A 21978-nucleotide genomic window follows, 5' to 3' on the forward strand; every position below is an offset into this window, starting at 1 on the left:
AACTGTGCGTGCGACTGTGCGTGCATGTGTATGCCCGTGTATGTGTGTGCATGTATGCGTGTGTGCATGTGCGTGTTACATGTGGTGCAAGTAAAACTGTAACGTTAACAATATAGTAGGTAATCAATATTAGGGCAGGGTAGTTGTAATCACTGGTATGGTCATTATTGTTGTAATAACTCAGGGTTTCACTGCCTAATTAAGCTATATTAAAACGTACTTACAGAATTGCAATATACAGTAAGCCTGAGTCATCATACTTCTGTTTCATCATAGTTTTATTTATTAACACCATCACTTAATCTCCAAGCAGATCCAAGGGTGGCAAAAGACAGTTACTGTATCAAAGTGGCCAGGCAGTATCCACTCGCCAGAGAGGGTCCATATACGCCACCAAAGGGTCTCTGGCGAATGGATACTGCCTGGCCAATTTGATAGTCTGTCTTTTGTGACCCTAGAAATTTCTCCACCATTTCTCCTGCACATTAAGCTTCACCACGATCATTCGGAACTGTACTAATCTTAACTGCTGAGGGACAGATTGCAAGTAGCACTACTTAAAATTTCATATACATGTACAAAATAAACATTTATTACCAAGTAATTGTATGGTAGAATTATTGTTTACATTGTGCAAATTTTTCACCTAATCATACAAAAGCTACTTTCATTATCTAAATTATGAGGTTATGTTATGATGAATCTTATGATGAGCTGCTATGATGAATCTTACAGTTAACATTAAAACAGAGCACCATTAGTTGTAACATTTTTGCAATAAACTTTTAACACTGTTACTACAGTTAATCCTCATCTGTTCCTGTAGGTATATAACAAAGGGGTGTCCTCAGATATCGCATGATGGGTGGCTTTGATAGTTTGCTAATCGATAGTGATATATTGGTCTTGGCACAATTGGGATGACTTAGATCTCTGAAAGAAACATGGCTGGTACTCGGATATACATGTAAAACTCTTCAACATTCATCCTAAATTTACAGCCGATATAATTTTATATAGCACTTGAAACATTAAAAAATGGTTTAGCAACATAGAAATATTATCGTTGGTACTTTCTGACTTCAAATCACAGAAATGTTATTTTTTACACCGTTGCTCCCTACAAAGGGTTTACGGAAAAGCCTGGGTGCCTACCAGCCTAGGCTTGGGTTTACGGAAAAGATGGGCAGGGCTAGGGATACTTTGCAGGCTATCCTTTCTGTGCCCCAAAGGGTGAGCATGGGGGTTTTGTCTCTAACAAATTCACTTGTATTTGCACCCAGCCTTTCCGTAAACCCCCTACGAAGAGTCAGACGGTTGGCGCCGGCATGGGACCTGTGTCGTCATGTTCCGGATCCTCCGCAGACAATCCAGCGCGGTGGGCCGTCTGCTGGCGTACGCGTTCACACAGTCTCTCACCAGAGTTTCCCACTCCCGGATGGGGCGGATGGAGTCAGGAGTCGGAGGTATCATCCCAGAGTTGCCTTCTGTCAGTCCTCTCAAGCTGCGGTCATCCTGTGGGGAATCAAAGAGAACCAAACATCACAACTTGGTAGCTCTAACACAGAAATGCTGGTACCTACTGACAACATACAGGGAAGGTCATGAGCATGAGTGACATCTGATGCTTCTTGGCAACGCTGTGGTTGGAGTGACTAAGGAAAGCCGACACTCGACATAAGTCCAGTCACAAGCTTCAACAGTGTTTGTGCCCTTTGTTTTGCCAGGCCTGAATGTCTGCTTGGAGTCTGTAACAGTTTCTCTGCAAGCAGGGGTTAGGCTCAACAAAACGTCTAAAAAAGCTTTTTAGAAAGTTTCAAAAAGCAGGCTTCAGCTCTGTTAGGAGAGTAGATACTTGTAAAGTGTCATAGTTAATGCATCATCAAGTTAACAGGAGCAGTTGTGGATTAAACGTAATTCATATTTACCACCGTCCGCCCATACCACATCTCCCACAGGATGAGGCCCAGGCTGTAGATGTCGGCACTCTTGTCGTAAACCTTCCGTTCCTTCACCTCTGGTGCGGCGTAGGTCGCCGTGCCTGTGATGGTGCCTGTCACGTCCACTTCTCTCTTCGTCACGCCGACGTCAGCCAGCTTCACAACGTCACCGGCTGTGACCTGTGACGAAAAAAGTAAAAAATGGAAATCATGCCTGCACCGGCAGTGGCTTCATTGGTTATATTTTCTAATGCACATAACAGAATCTTGTCCCAATTGAAGCATCAATCAGCTATATCCTATGTATAACCTATGATCACCCCTACGACGCCATTTATTAATATTTCCCTGCAATGGGTCAAAGATGAAGAGTTGGTGAGCAATGATAAATTAGACTGTAGGTTTTGACGACTAACCAGTATATTGATGAGTTTGAGATCTCTGTGGATGTAGCCTGCATCATGGATTGTGCTGAGTCCCTCACACAGCTGTATCGCCTTGTCCTGTATGTATCTGAAGGCTCGTTGCTTCATCACAGGGTCGTGTCCCCAACGGGCTGGATTGTGCTCTCTACATGGACACAAATTATCACATGTTTTTTTTTTTCATTAATTCACATTGCTAACCGGCAACAAAACACAGGTGAATACTGGACGTTCAACTCTGGTTTCAAACATCAACTTTCTTTCTTACATTTGTCCGATGATCCTGCTCTCCAGTGTTCCGTCACACAGCTCCATGACCAGCCCCAGTCTCAGGCCTCCTTCCTCCTTCTTACAGGCTGTGCCGTAGTACTCCACAATGTGGGCTCCCCTCAGCTTCCTATAAGAAAAAAGTTTAAAAAAAAAGGGAACCATGGACACTCAGATCAAAGCCAGACACAATGTCTATGAGCAAGTTGCCATCGAATCGAGAATAATTCCCGTCTTTTGACAAACATAGAATTGAAGGATGAGTAACACCTTATTAAAATTCTCAGTCATTGCCCAAAATGTCAATTTCGCAAACATTATAAGATTTTGCATTACCTGAGGTTGTCCTCTTCAGTGAGGAATTCCCAGGCGTTCTCCTCCGTAGTGATGTCGTACGGGTAAACTCCGACCTTCAGCGCAGCCCGGACAGGCGCCCCGTCCCGCTGGACCTGTACCCGGTACACCTCCCCGTACGAACCCCCGGCGAGCCTGTTCTGCGGGTCCGGCCAGTCGAACTCGAACTCCCTCATCTCGGTCAGCTGAACCATGGCCAGCCGGCCCAGCTGCAGGGTGATGCCGGACGCCTGTGGCTCGTATGTGCTGACCAGTTCCATCTGGCTCCGCGTCTCCGCGAAACGCTCCTCCACCAGGCGTTCATCTACAACTTTTATCGCCAGTAGCTCTGATTCGAATAACTCCATCAGCCTAAATGACCACTGAAGGCTATCTTCAGCTATCGAATTCATTCCCTCAACTGTTGTCATGGCACCAATAGTCAATTCAGGTAATTGTATATGTTCTTTACGTACACGATCACTACCAAACCTATTCAGCAATGAGACCGCTGTAGACATGCCCAATGGCGGACCGGTCAAGAAATGGGATGTAACATCAATACATACGTGAAACAACCATTCGAGGAAGAGGATCCATTCCTTTACCTCCAATTGGCATCTTCTTCCCGTCATGGCTCTGACAGTTGTGTTATACTCAGAGTTCACCCGGGTGGTCATTTCTCGGAGTTTAGCCTTAAACTGTTCATCAATGGCTCGTATGAGTTCTCTTGACGGCTGATGCTTCTCAGTCAGATATCTGACTATCACTGATTTTATTTTGGTTTTATCTTTAAATACTAAAGTCCCCGGGAGCACCTCACTCAAATGCAGCTTCAGTTTGTCATCCTCTAAGACGTCGGCTATGATGGCCACAGCTGCTTTCTTAGCATCTGCAAGGAAATCTCTCAGTTCTTTGAGGATGTCAGCCGTAAATTCATCGAACCGTGATAGCGCCTGTCGAGCTCTCATGCACTCTGCATGCCGACTGTCCTTGTCGAGGTTTCTGTACGCGTCATTCAGCTTCATTCTAACATAGGTCAGTGCCTCTTCCAGAATACCCACCATTCGCCTGGTGGAGGAGAACACAAGTCACCTTTAGGTTAAGCGGTTCATACTACATTGTAACTGTATATATAATGCAGTATGGAAATTCCATCCTGATGTATTTGAGAAATGCATTGAGAATGAATAAAGGACTTTCCAATGGAGGAAAGGAATGCCTCTGACCTGTACTGAGTTGACAGCTTGTGGTTAAGACTCTGTGGCAGGAGCTCATAGATGCCGTCCAGAAGTTTGGTGAAGTCTGCCGACCGGAAGCCGCCCTTAACAGCGTCCTGCAAAAATACATATGCCCATGATCTGTATGACTGAGGAGTGTGTGATGTGTCCATACATTATGTTCAACTGCAAATAATTCTAAGCAACATTCCAGTGAAGCATTTTAAAAGAGATAAAAATCAGTCCAGAAAGACGAAGAACATGAAGAAGCTATAATCAGCAAATGTTGTCAAAAGCGCCGTTTGGAGACATACATGTACCTTGTTTGAATGAACGTAGACCTGAGTCTTGTTCAGTCCTTTCCACATCTGCCCCACCTTCCGAATGGTTTCTTCCTTGACCCCATCCCTCTCCCTTTCCGGGACCTGGTCCCACTTGTTGCAGATGAAGATGGCTTTTGTCGGGTCGAACTGTTCCAGCTCAGACCGCGCACCCTGGTCCTTACACTTCTCCAGAAGGAGTCCCAGCTGCGTATTACCGAATACCCAAAATTAGCACGAAGAATACCAACAATGATTTATTCCAACATTTCATGATGACTTAGACATGGCGACAGCACAATTAAGTTATACCAACTAATATTTTATACTTCACCAAGGCAGAGAGCAAAATTTAATACAGGACAGGTCAATACTCATTTTCACTTGAGTTTATTGCTAATTCCCTATATATATGTATGTATGTATGTTTATACATGTATGTATGTATGTATGTATATACAGTATATACATACATACATACATATATATATATATATTATAGCTAGCTATAAGGGCACAAGATCGATGGTAGGACTCGAACCCGGGACCTCTTGGTTCCGAGTCAAGCACTAATACGCCACACAATGGCCAACAATGATTGCTTATTGCAAGAACACTGGGAATCCACCTACCCTGTCCTGCTGCACTCCCCCTGCCCTGGAGCTGTCAATGATATAGATGAACGCAAAGGCTGATGGGATGTATTTCGCAACCACCTCGTCCATCATCTCACTCTCTCCAACTCCCGGGCTGTCCACGATCGTCACGCCGCCCTGGGACAAACGACATCAAACATTCATCATAACTCTAAAACCATCTCAGAATCAGCCCCTCTCCAACGATATGCATATGGCTGGATGGTGTCCTCAGCCAGCTGTTTACTCTACAGTTGTAGATCTACTTTAAATCATTGTACAAAATTACCTTGAGAAAGGCAAGGGGCCAAAATATCTCGGTCTTTTTGGCCCTGGGAAGGGTTTCTCTCTCTGTTGTTCTCAGATGGATGTAGGGTTCCAGTTGCTGGCGGCACTCCTCTGGGTCGGTACTCAGTGCCAGAGTGACCTGGTGTGACCCTGTTTCAGGGTCTGCCTCTCGCAGATGGACAACTGCCTGCCTGGTCTCCCCATACTTGACCTCACAGATGGTGGAGGTGCTGCTCAGGTGGGCCACAGGCAGGATTTCCTCACCAAGGAGCAGGTTCAGGAACATGCTCTTCCCGGCAGAAGTTTCCCCTGGAGGGTATATTAGAGTTAATGAATATGATTATATTATGTTCAACTTGGTGATATTGAAATTAGCGATAATAATGATGATGGGAACAACGCACAATGCTTAGTGACAATAACTTGATGGGTGATCAAAAATGTTTTTCTAATGTTTTTTCTCATCCTTATCAGGCTGGCTGATCCAGTGTAAGTATCAATCCCAAGAATGAGGGTAATAGTTTGACGGCCCAAAAGTCAAATTCATAATTGAGCCCACCCTCTCTAAACTTTTTTATCGGGGTTTCTTTTTTTGCACTGGAATTTTTCTTTCACTCAACCTTTGAATTTGAGTGCAAAAAAGAAACACCGATAAAAGAAGTCTAAAAACATGCCAAAAATAACCAAAAACCCAAACCTCTGCTTGGAGAATAGTACATGTAGTTAAAAAATGCGATCCAACATAGTAGTATCGGTACAAAACAACAAACACATCACAATGCCAACACACCTGCTACAAGTATCGGGCAGTCATCCTTGCTTAGATGATCTTGGACTTCTATTAAGATTTCCATGACGTCACGTTTGAAGCGTATTGTGAGCTTCTCGATGTCGCTCTGCTCCAGGCTGGGCAGGAAAGCTATAATTTCTTGACATCTCTGCAGCAGGAGTTCCCGCCTTGCTTTGTAAGACTCGGCTATGTCTGCCATCATCTCGGCAACCTAGCAGAATCATGCATAAATATCTTGTGGATTTGGAAGCAGACATTTTTTGTAAGGTCAGGCTGTCCAATCTTGCAATGCACTATCTTCAACCCCCTCCGAACAATCTAAGAAGGCTAAGACTGAAATCACAATAAAGCCAACTTACCTGTTCAGGACTTCTTGTTTCTTCTGCTTCTTCTTGTAGCTCCCGGATCTTTTGCTTGAGGGCGCTTTTTGCGTCGGCTGGACTGAGATCGTCGCCGTCCACGCCGTAGTCGCTGAGAGTTTTGTACACTTTCCCCGGCTTCATGGCGTCTATGTCCGCTTCCGTGAGGGGGTCGCTGTCGGCCATACCGTTATCTGCACCGGGTTCAAGGAGAAAATTTCTAAAGACGTCGATTTGTGTAACTTCTGGCTTGCCTGACACTGAGCACACATACTTTGGCCTCCTTGTCGAAGGCGAACGAAATAAAACTGGACCAAGAGAATCAGCCAGAGAGCTATACGACGACTAAGAGATTTGCAGCTCAACTGCTCGCTTTCATTAAACAATGACGTCAATACAATAGAAAGTGAAAGCAATGAGTCTTGAGGTTTTCTGTACTTATAGTCACTCAAATTCTGTAAGGGCAGAGTCTTGTCGCACCAAGGAACCTCCTTAGTTACACATGTGAACAACTTTACTGTCAAGTCTGTGTCGACATTCAAAATAAGAACAAAGACCACAATATGGCGGACCACCTTAGGCGTACACTGTTGTACTGAACAGGAAATGCCAACTCACCTGTTTGTTGGAACTTTAGAACGAGGCTGCCGGCGCAGTGCGATGAGCGAAGATCTGGTATCCTAAGGAGAAAATCAGACCAACGAAAGTCCGAAAAACTATGTGAAACTACCTCATAGAATTCACCTGTTACTCTCTTTCAGTAGTAGGTGTAACCAAATAAAACCGATGACTCATTCGCGACCTTTCAACCTGACCAACACCAGGTTGGCTATCTGCCAAACTACAGTCACAACAAACAGCAGCCCCCATAGGCGGATATGGTGGCTTCCATCCACTTTGTTCAGTGGTGATTTATAGCCACACCACGTACGTAGGTCTTAAGTTAACGGACCACAGTCGCTATCAGGCTAACTACGCTGACTGATAAGTAAATACGGATAATAATTCCAGGGCAGTTTGGCTACTTAAGGGGTTGATCGGCCGCGGAAATGTTAACTTAAATTCTAGCTGTTAGAATACCTTTTTAATATTTCTTATTCACCACGCCGAAATGTCCTAATCTGCAGCTGACATGTATATTGCAACTGGCGCTACTTTATGTTTAATACACAAAATAAAACATTACCAAGTATTTGTATGATAGAATTATATTTTACGTTATGCAAATTTTCCCCTATTCGTGCAAAAGCTTGTCCACTGGCATCTTTAATATCTAAACTATGAAGTTATATTAACTCAAAATCCGTACGATCATCGTGCAACCCTACAGTATCAAGATTGGCCTAGGACCAATGTGACTGTGCCATTACATCAGCAGTATAGTTCTAATATTTCAACAACAAATTTTGAATACTGATACTACAGTAACCTTCTCTGATCCTGTGGGTCTAACATAAGGGAACCATGGAGGTTAGAAGACATCCATGACTAAACATTTACATCTAAACATCTTTTTTTCTTTACAATTTTCTTTATGTAAATCTTCATTATCAGATTTTCCCTCACAATTTTCACTCCTATTTGTCCATGGTTTGTTCCCAATATATGAACAGCAGAGATACATGATTTTATAATCCTGTGGTTAACATTAAGGCTAGGTAAAATATAGCGATGCATAATATAATCATGATAAATACACGAACATATAATAACATGTTACAGGTTAGCTTATACATGTACACAGTATTATGACATAAGCTAGGTTTGCACCCTGAGTTTCCCAGCGCTATATTTTTTTACTACAAATCTACATGTATGAGAAAATATAATACTCAAAGCTAAATAAAAAGATTGAAATTATAGTACAATTAAAACGACTATTGCAGTGTATCGACTACACTGAGAGTACGGCTTACAAACTTAGCATTGCAAAACACCAATGATTACTGGCACATATAGAATTATTAGCCTTTATACAATAAAAATACACTAACAGTCTTATAATATTTATATTAGTAAGTGTATATCTATTACACTTAAATTGTGAGCACATAGTTAACAACTATTCTCTTATATTATAATAGCCCTTACTAAACTTAACCATCTTTAGTTTAAGGAAATGTCTGAATGCGTAAGTGTATTTATAATTGCAATGACATCATTGCATCATGAACTTTGACCCTTAGATCTTAGCACCAACCATCTACGTCACCATGGCAACATCACCATGGCAAAATCACCATGGCAACAACACTACTGACATTTGAGACGTACCCAAGTTAATAAGTCAGTGATGTGCATGTGTGAATGAGCAATACTGCACCAGTACCCTAACTAAGGCAAGTTATCCATCCATATATAATACACCTTATATAAGTTATACTTTTCAATACGTTTTACTCACTTCATCTAACAGTTATAAACAAATGTCATGTCATTCTCTCCTAACTCTAGATTGAGCTTTACTTACAGCAACTATTAATATCATAGGTAATAAGTCAGTATATCAAAGGTTAGGGTTTGAATCCTTCTTACCTAAAATGTGTTACCCTATTGCCCAACTCTGTATCTAAATCTTTATCAACATACATGTAACAGGTCTTCTATTTAATCTTTACAACTATTTTATATACATGTACTGGCCTTCTTATTCACCTGCATGTAGGAATGTACTGGATGTTTGACCTTGAGATGACCCTCACATTCTGAAGGTGACCTTGGAGCCAGAGTGGTCGCTGACCGAGCCAGGTCAAAGGTGAATGTGGAGTTTGAAGGGAGGGATATTTCACCTTGAGATGTGATGACCTTTCCCCTATGTAATCTATGTCTAGATGTGAATAATTACTGAATTATTGTAGATGTAGGATATTTGACCTTGAAAATGATGACCTTTCCCCTATGTAATGTATGTTTAGATGTTGAAGTGTAGCATCTTTGACCTTGAGAGGTGATGACCATTCCGGTATGTAATGTATGTTAGATGTGGGATATTTGACCTTGAGCGACCTTTACTGCATGTTGATGTCTCCGGGAGTCTGTGAGAAGGACAGCAGGAGTTCCGCCTCCCTGCTCAGCTCCCGGTTCACGTGCGGCTGCACGTTTGGATGCTGTCGCTGGAAGGAGAGTGGTTCCCATGGCAGCCGGGTCAGAGGTGAGTAGGAGGAGAGCGGGGCGGTTTCCCGCGGGGCGTCCCGTGCGGGGCTGTCAGCGCGGGGGAACTGCGCCCTGCCGGCGGCGCCCCCTGGTGGGCGGTCCTGGGACTGCCGGTCCTGCGCCAGGTTCACCGGAACCCCCGCCGGCTCCACCAGGGTCATCAGGGTCGCGGCACCGGGGGCGTTGACCCCGCTCCGCTCGAACATCTCCCGCTGCGTCTGCAGGAAGTCGCGCCGGTACACGTGCGCCGCGAAGTGGTCCCGCTCGAACCCCAGCGGGTCCAGCGCCGCCCCGCCCAGCCTCCCGTCGCCGTGGTTACCGGCCTCCTGGCGATCGTACGCCGACGGGAACGTCCTCCCCGGCTCGTCGGTGAACTCTGACCTGCGGTCGGCGAGGAGGTTCTCCGTGCGCATGAAGGTCATGGTGAGCGGGACGTCGGGCCGTTGAAGGTCGTTCGTGCGCGTGTACGGGACTGACACGCTGCGCGGCGGTGGAACATCTTGACGCAGAAGCAACGCTTCGTTCTCCGGCCGCATGACCGTGTAGTCTGTCTGCCTCGCTTCGGAACCCTCGGGTGAACCCGCACGCATCACCACCGACTCCTGCCTTAGCAACGGCGCATCGCTACTGTCCGGTACCTTATCCCCCTGCCTATGCGCTGGCAGGGGGGTGTTTTCGCTAGCCCCCCCTCCGGAGGTAGCCACCAGAGTGTCCTGTGTGAAGATAGTACCAGCTGTAGTTGCTGTAGGAGTGTTTGTCGGCTCAGCCCGAGTGTCTGGCGTTTGCGCCGCGGGTTGTTCCGTGGGTCTCTCTGTGCCTGCGGACGCTTCACCGCTGGCCCGCGGTAGGTACACGACGCGCTGGCGCCGGCCCTCGTGGATCACAGGGCAGTGGTTCCGCTCGTGAGTCCGCACGCAGTCGAGCGTCTTCAGCTTCTTGCCGCAGTGACTGCACATGAAGATCTTCCCGCTGTGAACGCTGTCACGGTGCTTCCACAGACTGCCCTAAGGAGGGGAACACAGACACTGATAAGGTGAAAAAAATGTGCCAAGTTTGCAGGGCAAGCCTGTGCCACTACCCAATGATGACAAAGACTTGAAGCCAATATCTCACCTGGAGCTTAATATGGTGAAGCAATCTACCTAACCCTAGGTTAAGCGACCTTTACCCCCGACCTGAGAGGTTAGGTGATCTTTACCCCCTGACCCCACAGAGATTGAGCAGCCTTTACCCCTTGACCTCACAGTCACAGATGTTATGCAACCTTTGCCCCTTGACCCCTCCTCACCTTGTGTTTAGTAGTGAAGTTGCACTCTTTACAGAAGGTGACAGGCTGGCCGGGGTGGATGTCCTTCACGTGAGCGCGGACCGCTTCTTTCCCCAGGAACACCTGCTTACAGTGGGGACACTTCACCGCGTCGTCTGGGTCCTTACTGGGGGGATCACATTACAGGTACATGTATCAAATTACCATCATCACACATACACCGCTTACATAAGGTAACACACAGGTACAGGTGTGTGTGTTTGACATCATCTTTATTGAATTGAGGAAACAATTAAAACAATGTTACAAGATGAAGGGTTAAAAACACCTTAAGATAGATCTATGTCTGCAGGATTCTCACCTGAGATGTTTGATAAGGTGGGACCTGAGGTGTGCCTTGTCACCTGAGGAGAACTCACAGTGAGTGAGTGAGAGTGTTCTGTATGTGTGAAGGATTCTCACCTGAGATGTTTAATAAGGTGGGACCTGAGGTGTGCCTTGTCACCTGAGGAGAACTCACAGTGAGTGAGTGAGAGTGTTCTGTATGTGTGAAGGAGATTCTCACCTGAGATGTTTAATAAGATGGGACCTGAGGTGTGCCTTGTCACCTGAGGAGAACTCACAGTGTGGACACTTGTAGCTGCGTAGGTGCGTCTGCTTGATGTGAGCTGTCAACAACAAATAATAACAATCAACAACAACAAATAATGCACAACAACATAATCATAATCTTTTATCAGTCTGTTTCTCTTGGCTAATGGCTTCATGGACGAAGGTACTGGAACTTTCTGATAATCTTTATCATCTTGTGATTTTTCCCACCCACTTCATTAGTTTCCTGCAAAGAATATGAGAACCAATTGAAGAGAATAAAACTTGGAGGAAAACTTACTTCTCTTTTACCCTTTGTTAGGAAGATCTTGTGTTTTATTAGTTAAAGACAAGTAGAGTTGGGGCTGGCAGAGGCTACTAGAACTGTACATCAATGTTGCTCAGTGCACACTGGCTAGACGGAATGAAAACTTACTAGTCCATTTGCTCTTGATAGGAAAACTCTTGTTGCAGTGCTCACAGTCACAGTTGCAGTAAATGTGAACACTGCGAGATGTAAATTGAGTGAAACTTTCTAGTCCATTTTGGTGGGGGAGTTCTTGTGTTAGTGTTAACAACAGTTATAGATATGATTATAGAAACTTACTAGTCCGTTTGCTCTTGGTTGGAAAGCTCTTATCACAGTGTTCACAGTTGTAGATGCGGAGTGTCGGGGTCGGCTGTGTGTGGCGCTGTTTCTCATGCAGGTGGATCCCCTGCAGGGACGTGGAGATGAAGTCACAGTAGTGACAGGGGTACGCCTTGTCCTGTTTCTTCTTGTGTTGTCGCTGCCTACATGGGAATAAAACACAGTAGTGAGACGGGTACGCCTTGTCCTGTTTCTTCTTGTGCTGACGCTGCCTACATGGGAATAAAGCACAGTAGTGAGACGGGTACGCCTTGTCCTGTTTCTTCTTGTGCTGACGCTGCCTACATGGAAATAAAGCACACAGTAGTGAGACGGGTACGCCTTGTCCTGTTTCTTCTTGTGCTGACGCTGCCTAGAGGGGGGGTACAGGAGATAAAGTTAATTGGTGGGCTGCCTGGGGGAGGGGTGTGCATGTAGGAAGAAGCTTTACTATTGACACGGGTATGCCTTGACGAAGAACTTTGATGCAACAACTGAGCATCACGTTTTCTTCAAAACTCAAACCCAGGTCCTGTGAGGGTCTGCTTAGCAGTCTGATGACTGAAACTTGTACCCTCTCTCTGTTGTACCCTATATGTTGTGTTTAAATACCTCATAGACAAACCAACGGACTGTACAAAGACATAACATTCGTGTCCATATTAATATCCCCAGGGTCCATAATATCACCAGGGTCCATAATATCACCAGGGTCCATAATATCACCAGGGTCCATAATATCACCAGGGTCCATAATATCACCAGGGTCCAGAATATCGCCACCTTGAAAAATAGTGTGCTTAAAGATATTTTTACTGCAACATACTTTTGGTATGCAAGCCTGCACACATCAAATGTACATACCATGTACATACCTAAAGTATGTTGCAGTAAAAATATCTTTAAGCACACTTTTTCTCAAGGTGGCAATATTATGGACTTATAATGGTGATATTATGGACACAGATGTTGCATGCAGTAACTGATTTGAGGGGTGTCTGGAGTACATGTATCTGGACACAAAGATTACAATCATAGTCTAGTTATACATGTACCTGTGATCCTCCATGTGATGCTGAGTTTTGTACACCTTGCCACAGTCAGGACAGGGAAACACGCTTCGCGCAGTGTGCTGACTGTTCATGTGGAGTTATGTACACCTGTGATGTTATGTACACCTGTGCTCACCTGTGATCCTCCATGTGATGTTGAGTTTTGTAGACCTTGCCACAGTCAGGACAGGGAAACACGCTTCGCGCCGTGTGCTGACTGTTCATGTGGTGTTATGTACACCTGTGCTCACCTGTGATCCTCCATGTGATGCTGAGTTTTGTACACCTGTGCTCACCTGTGATCCTCCATGTGGTGCTGTGTTTTGTAGACCTTCCCACAGTCAGGACAGGGAAACACGCCGCGCGCCGTGTGCTGACTGTTCATGTGGTTCTCCAGGTGGTGCTTCAGCTTAGCCGTGTAGCTGTACAACAGGGCAGAAACACAAGAAAATGATAAGTTTGAGAAATACAAACTTCTGATGTAAGTTTGTGCTATGAAAAAGCACAGCTTCTGCCAAGGCAGGAACTTTTTTGATGGTGTAGTTTTCAAGAAAAAAAGGAGGCTCTGCATCAGTCATCATGAAGCCAAAACTGTCGCGATACTGCAGACTTAGTATGACCTTCAGAGGATGGGTCAGAGTTAAAAGTTCAGTGTCATCAGCAGACACGAGAGTTCAAAGTTCATCAGATCAAGTTAATAGTTAAACCTGACATACAAGTTAGGGTTCAAAGTTGATCAGCAGATGTGAGAGTTGAAAGTTGAGTCTGACCTGCAGAAGATGGGTTAGAGTTCAAAGTTGATGAGCAAAGTTGAAAGGTGGAAGTTGATCCTGACCTGCAGAAGAAGGGTAAGAAATCAAAGTTCATCAGCAGATGTGAGAGTTGAAAGGTGAGAGTTGAAAGGTGAAAGTTGATCCTGACCTGCAGAAGTCGCAGAAGAAGATTTTCTCGCCCGGATGGAGGATCTGGATGTGTCCTGCCAGCTCCATCTTAGCTGAGAACTTCTCCCCGCAGACCTTACAGGTGAACTGCGGCAGGTGGCAGGTCAGGTGCTGCTGCAGCTCGTGGTCGTACGGAGTCGTGAAGTGGCACTGCGGACACTTGTGCTTCGACTTGTCACTGTGCTCTTCGATCACATGTAGGGCTGGGGAGGGGGGCACAAACAATTATCATGGGGCTTTTAAAAGGAGAAGCCTTTTTACATGAGAAGTAGTATCCATTTTTCAGCCATGTCATTCTCTTAACTTTTATCATGCAATCAGGAAGGATCACTGGGCTGACTGATCCAACAATAATTTTTTCATAACCAAGTTATTAATAATATCAATAACTAAGATGACTAACTAGTAACTAACCTAGGTAAGAGCTAGAGGGAAAGCTCCTGCCACATTGTTCACACAGAGCTGAGTGGAGATGTTTGTCTGCCATGTGTCTCTTCAGGAAGGGCAGTGCACGGGTGCTGTACTCACACTCCTGTAGGAAATAAAACACAAACAGCATAAAAAATACAATAAAACTGAGGAGGAAACACACACAAACAACTCACAACTAGAAAGGTAACATTTGCAAAGCAAATTCATAATGTTTACCTTCACATATGGTCTGCTCTGTTAATTCTTACTCAAACACATTTATGTATATGGTCAGACAGGAGTCTAAGTCACTCATACAATAAAATTGCAACATGATGTAACCCAACACCAGTTACCATGGTAACAGACGTCTGGTTCAGGTCATTGACCAGGTCAGAGGTCACTGTTTGGAGACTGTGTAAAAACAGTTTTCCTTATGTAAACATATATACATGTAAAACTGATCATAATGTAACATCAGATATGTGCAGTTTTGTCTTCTCTAAGTGATAGTAGGCACTACATGTTCTTATGTGAGTAGGGTTGTTTGTTAACTTGTTTGTTGTTGTTTACCTGGCAGTAATACATGTTCTTGTGGGAGTAGTTGATGTGGACGTGCATGGCAGACCACCTGCTGGTCACATGATCGCACAGGAAGCAGCGAAAGTCCGACCCTCCGGTCATGTGACATTTCTCGTGCAGCTCGAGTGTTTCCTGGGTCATAGGTCGGTAGCTGCAGCTCTCCACGCGACACACGAACTTCGGCTTCTGAACCTTGGCCGGTTTGACCTTCCGAGGTCGGCCTCGTTTCCGCTTGACCCCCTCCTGCAGTCTGACCTTGACCTTGCGAGGTCGCCCCCTCCCCCGCCGGGTCCGCACGCCCGGCCGCTCAAGGTCCTTCTCATTCCCATCATCCTCTGCTTTCTCTGCCTCCTCCGGGTCTGCAACCTTTGACCTTCTGACCCTTTTCTTTAGAGGATAGGAGTGGTTCTCTCCTTCAAGGTCATCATCATTGTCCACATCATCATCATCATCATCATCGTCACTTTCATACACAGCGACAGTTCTCCTCACACCTGAAGGTCGATAGTCCGGGTCTTTGTCCTTCCCAAGGTCACTCACTTCCTCGTCGTCGCTGTTGCCAAGGAAACGGAACGTGTCCTCCGCCTCCCTCTCCGCAGTTTTCTGCGATTTCGCAGACTTCAGCGAGCTGGTGTCAATGACCTCTCGCACGGCCTTGACCGTCGCCTTGGTGATGAACCTTCCGGGAGAGCTCCCTAGGTTGACGGCCTCCCTGCCTGATGAGTTCCTGTGTCCGTCGGAGGTGTGGGGCCTTGCCCCGCCGCTGAGTGTGTTTGCGAAGTTCTCCCCGAAAACAGAGATGGACGCAGAGAACAGTTCCACCTCCTGTAGGCTGCCGTCCTCCTTACAGTGTTTGGTCCTGAGGATAGGATAAAAGGACAGCAAAGTTAGGGGGCTGGTTTATACTTTAAACTATGGATTTTTACTGTCCTCCTTACAGTGCTTGATCCTGGAGGGTGGGATTCTAACAGAAAAAACAAAGTCATGGGACTGGTTCACACTTCAAAGTTTTACCCTCCATACAGTGTTTGGTCCTGAGGGGTGGGAAGGAACAAAAACAACGAAGTCAACATACCAGGCTGCTTTACACTTCAAACTTCAAACTTTTAATGAAACCACGGCACTGATAGATGGAAAAAACTGTAGGAAGGCAAGGACTAAATCTACTCTCCAAGCAGAGGTTGCTGGGAGAAGATCGTTTTAATGTACTATGGCCCTTTTTTTTTTGCTACCACAACCAACCTTGGGTGGCAAATTGAACCCTCTCTGACCAATTTGATACTGTCCTTTGCCACCCTAGGATCTGCTTGGAGATTGTCCTAAACCTGGGATTCGAACCCTGGACCCCTGGTGTAGAACTGACCTGATGTCAGGATGCTGTTCTTGCTCTCCACACTGCTGTACTGACAGACACGACACTCAGGTACAGCAGAAACACCTCGATCAGGTGTGGTTATCACGACCCGGGTATGATATAACACTAGTTATCACACAGACCCAGGTATGATATAACACTAGTTATCACACACTAGAACTGACCTGATGTGAGACAGGATGCTGTTCTTACTCTCCACACTGCTGTACTGACAGACTCGACACTGGTACAGCAGGAACACCTCGATCAGGTGGTCGTAAGGAGAACCCTCCTCCTTCAGCTGGCCCTCTGGTGCAGCGGCGCCCTCTGTCTGCCACTCCATAACTGCAGGATGGAGATGCTGCTTCTACAGCATAGACGCGACGGGCGGATTCGAGCTTCGCGACAACACAAGACTGCTGACAGTCACACCTGTAGGAGCAACGAAAGAGATGATGCACAACATGTGAGGAAAAAATAAGTAACACTAACAGAACTGTTCGTATGGCTTCTTCGATGTACACGTGTAAACACATGGATTAAAGCTGGGATTCGAACCCTGAACCCCCAGGTCCAGAAGCTTACATTTGTACCTGGCAGTCACACCTAGAGAACTAGCAATAAAGCAATGATTTATACATCATTTATTTGTCTTTGCTTCTGGTGTCATTTATCTTATATGTCTTATATTATGGACTGCCCTGCCACACGGACTGTACAGACAATACATTCTCCTATTTGGCTACATGAATTAATTTTTTCTGCAAGCATACATGTAGATAGTCTGGTGGAGACCAAAAAGGATGCAACTAAAATGATTATGCTACCTTGGTCTAGCATTTTATTTTCAGTGCTGTGATGACATGACACACTGATGTAAACAAAACTGTACATAGGATATTAGAAATAGTCTGGTCTTGTATTCCTTGTACGGCGTGGCTATTTACACTCCCGGAGTGTATATAAAAAACAAATAGATTTTATATACACTCCGAAATACTAGCCTCCTTGGTAGGCCCAAAACCTGGGTTTTTGTGAGTGTTTGAGGATTCAGGGGCACCAAGTTTAAACCTCGGTGTTCAAGTTTATCTTAGTGGATGATGAAAATCAGAAAACAACACGGAAATCCCCACCGAAGTTCGAAAACACAGGGTTTTGACCTACGACCCGAATGTCAGCCAATCAGCACTCGACAGGGATTTCCCGCTATTTTTCGTCTCCCGCTGAGGCCTGGTCTCTCGCGCCAACATGGCTGCCGCGCCGTCCCTACTGAAGTTAGGGGACGAATTTCTCACTTGGGCAGAGTTTAAGGCAGCACTGGACAACTATCAAGAAACAACACACGCTGAGCTCAGTAAGATCAGTAGCAAGAAGGTGGAAACTGAGAACAGGAAATTACCTGAAGGCGTCCAAAAGTTTCCGTGTGCTCATGTTTATAGAGCGGTGAAGTTTGGATGTATTCATTACGGGAAGCCGCGCCCGTCAGGGTCGGGAATCCGGCCAAATCAGTCGTGAGTATACATCGATTTTTTTCTCATTGTAGCTCAGGAATTTCCCTTGGCTAGTTAAGTCACTCTTGAAGCCATACTAGCCACAATCCTTGGCCAGACTGAGACGAAAGATCTACTCTACTCTACTCTACTCTGTGGTGCATGTAGTGGGAGGGGGGCAAATTTATGACTATTCAGTACTGGCGGGAAATTATGTGCAGGGCTCTCCCCAAGCAAATATTATGAAGCAGTGTGTTCCCTCTCTCCCCAAATCCTAGAATCCTTCCCAAAATTTTCAAAATCATGTTTTTTCTTAGTATTTCCATTTCACAGAATTTTCATCATCCAATTAGTGAGCACCTCTCCCCTAAGAATTTGCTGGGAGAGACCCCTGTAATAGTCTGAAACTATAGCTATGTCTAAAACTATGTCTGAAGGGTTTGACTTCTCTTTTGTAGACCATGGAAGACGTAATGTCCCACTTTACCTGGCTTTGATTACTAGTAAGTCAAATGTGGTCTGTAGATAAGCTTCCCTTCTGGTCTCGGACCGGAGTTTTCTGTGTTCGTATTTGTCTATCCTCAGCCCGATGGGCTTTCATGTCTGTATAATAAATGCGGGTCAGAATTTTTTCATTCTTCCCATTGAAAGGGGTGTCATGCTGCTTAACAATACACTTGGTTGATGTTTTCTGCGCCCAATTTATTTAGGGTTAAATAAGGCATATCAAAGTACACTTTTAAGTGAGGGGTCATTGGTGAGGGGTCATTTTTTTACACATGGCTGCATGGAAAAACAAATTTTCCCAGGGTAACGGCTTACCTCTTGAAGAAACTCAGTTCCTAATGTTTCCAATGTCAGAATCAGATTAAAATCGATGCGATAAGTTAACTACTATCTTAGATGACCCAAACTCACCCACAACACACGTAGAACGCACCGTCCCTGTGATCAGGCGAAAAGATTACGTTATCATCCGCGCGGACTAATACCAGGAAGTCTCCGCTGGACCGCCAAGATTACGCCACCTATAAAGGCTACAATTAACAGGCTTTTCAGAAAACAAAAGAAATATACGCAGCAGTTACCATATTAGGAATATCGTGGCCAAAATGTACCAACTTAAGTCACGTTCCCAGCGATTTACTACACACTTAATTAGACTCTGGTCAGATTTAAACTCCGACCCGGGACCTTCTGAGCTAGGTCAGGAAATCCACTCTGTAATTGTAATGCGGTATATGGGGTATCCCGTACATGAAACATATATTTTTTATGGTTAACATGCATGACTATTGTGCAGTATATGATATGAAATACTTGATGTAGCTTTGCAATGAAGAAAATGAAAAGCTGATGATACAGTTATGTTATATTTTATTTTATTGTTATGTAGGTTCATTTGCTTGTTGTGTTGAATCATTCTCAATTGGTGCACAGTGCATGGACTGTCATTCACTAAATGTGTTCTTTTTCTTTGCTTAATTGTTTTAGAACCTTCAAAATGGGTTGTCCGGCAGAGATCTATGTGTCATCCGACCGTAAGAAGGGAAAGCTTGTCGTAACTAGCTTCAATGACAACCATAACCATGAGGTGGGTGAAGAGGTCCGGAAATACTACCCCTCACAGCGAAGGTTGGAAGGAGAACTTCTGGAAGAAGCCTGTAAGCTAACCAAATTGAGGGTGGATGTCAGGGTACTCAAAGACCATGTACACAAGACCAGTGGGAAACTAACAACTAGCAAGGATCTCCACAATTTGAGGGCAAGTCTTCAACAGGGAACAGAAGCTGATGCAGTCATCCGAGCCCTAGAGGACATCCTACACAATGACAAAGGCGCCAAGATAGCTGTGGTACTGGATCAGGATCAGACTCTAGAAGCTCTCTACCTCCAGACATCTGCTATGGTCAGCTCATTCAGCAGCTTCCCCGAGATACTATTCATGGATGCGACATACAAGACCAACAACCTGAACATTGGTAACATTACCATGACAGTGTATTTTGATATTCACATAATTTTTACCGCAAAAAATGTTAAATTGATTAAGTTACCAAAAGCTGTACTGTTAAATTCTGTCTCAAGTCATAACGAAACATACCTTTTCTTTGGATATAAGTAACTATTTTTGTGTAGAGGGCATCATGTATTATTTAGTCTGTAAATCATACAGTACAGGTATTTATGCTCGCTTTATGTCAGGAAAGGCTACGCTTTCAGGCAAACTTGTTGTACGTACTTAATTTTTTCAGTACTTGATCAAATACCAGTATTATCATAACTAAGTTCCAGGCCAATGATGATCATGTTGTTGATTTGTATGATGCGTAAAATATAAGTAAAGAAGTGATGCGTGATAGTACGTATACAGCCTTGGGACCAGTTACTCAATATGTGCTGAACTGCATTTAGTGACATACATGTATGTTTTATTTATGAAAATGCTGTTAAATTGTACAGTTACTATGTTCAGTTTGTACATTGCCATACAGCATCAGTAGTATGAATAATATCCTTTCTGGTACCGATTTTCATGCAACAGCACAGATAAAAAAGTTGCCACAACTTAAACGAAATTATGTGCTATATTGGTGGTTTACGTGGTCCTAAAGAGCTTTTTCAGCTGTCATGAAAGTATGTGTAGGAATGGATGTATTTCATAGAATGACCTGTAATGCTGTAAAGGATAGAAATGTGCATAGTTCTAAACTCAGGTAGTGTGCTGTTATTCACATTCCCAACTTTATTCATCCATATTTTACTCATACATTCAGGTTTGGTTATCTTTATTCCAGTACTATTAGGTGTAGCACCTTTATTGTTAAGGTGTTATGATACTGATTATAATGTATATTTTCATACATGTAAATAAATATAATCCGAAATCAATTAATGTTTCAATATTGATATCTTTTATGATAATTATGATGTTCAGTATTTTTTCAGTATTATGATGTTCAGTATTTTTCCAAAAATTTTTAAGTCTTTTACATCGAAAGAACATATGGTTTTCGTCCTCTATTTCCAAACAGATGTTACATAGAGGTGACTGTATTAATTTCCATTTCTCGGGTTCTAACATATTTCTGCCTATCGCTTTGTGCCAACTACAGATAACATGTTTGTAGTACAAAGGTATGTGTTCCATGTTAGGACAATCCCGTTTGTCTTTAAATTGCATATTTAGAATAAGGAAATATTTTCCAAAACTGTTAAGAAACAGACGTGGAAGTATCTTCCAGTCCCCCTCTGAGTTATCCATTAACCGCCTGATAACACTAGCATGTAAGGCATCAATTTGCGATGGAATATGAGTCATCTTTAGACCTGTATTACAATCTTCGACCTGATGTCCAAAATTTATAAGCATTTTAGCTAGTTAGTTAGTTACAGAGGTAGCTCAGGACCTGCAGCAAGTATATGTACCGGTATGTACTTGGATGCTCGACGTTGTAAACCTTACACACACAGACTTGTCAGCCTGCATGACCCAGGAGCAAGTAGGGGAACAATACTCTGGCATACTTGTGAGCAAAGGTATGCACGTGCAAGTTTAAACTGTCTCAGTGAAACTGCGAATGGCTCATTAAATCAGTTATGGTTCCTTTGATCGTCACATCCTACATGGATAAACTGTGGTAATTTTAGAGCTAATACATGCGGAAGAAGCGCCAACCTCACGGCCTGGCGTGCATCTATCAGACCAAGACCAACCCGGGGTTCGCCCCGGTCCCTTTGGTGACTCTGGATAACCCACCGGCGACAGATCATTCGAATGTCTGCCCTATCAACTTTCCGGGAGTGTATATAAAATCTATTTGTCTTTTATATACACACCGGGAGTGTATATAAAAGACAAATAGATTTTATTTACACTCCCGGAGTGTATATAAAAGACAAATAGATTTTATTTACACTCCCGGAGTGTA

The 21978-nt window shown here is 44.2% G+C and overlaps 1 protein-coding gene and 1 pseudogene across 1 annotated transcript; one reads left to right on the forward strand and one right to left on the reverse strand.

Moving 5' to 3' along the window:
- Positions 1 to 844: 844 nt before the first annotated feature.
- On the reverse strand, positions 845 to 16908 carry LOC109486914 (annotated as a pseudogene).
- Positions 16909 to 17620: 712 nt separating this feature from the next.
- Positions 17621 to 21092, forward strand: LOC109486916. Its single transcript, XM_019790822.1, has 3 exons — positions 17621 to 18067; positions 19541 to 20028; positions 21082 to 21092. The coding sequence occupies exons 1-3, from the start codon at positions 17805 to 17807 to the stop codon at positions 21090 to 21092; spliced, it is 762 nt and encodes a 253-aa protein (XP_019646381.1). The 5' UTR covers positions 17621 to 17804.
- The last annotated feature ends 886 nt before the right edge of the window (positions 21093 to 21978 follow it).

Source organism: Branchiostoma belcheri, unplaced genomic scaffold, assembly GCF_001625305.1.
Source record: "Branchiostoma belcheri isolate BF01 breed outbred unplaced genomic scaffold, Haploidv18h27 scaffold84, whole genome shotgun sequence".
Taxonomy (NCBI): Eukaryota; Metazoa; Chordata; class Leptocardii; order Amphioxiformes; family Branchiostomatidae; genus Branchiostoma; species Branchiostoma belcheri.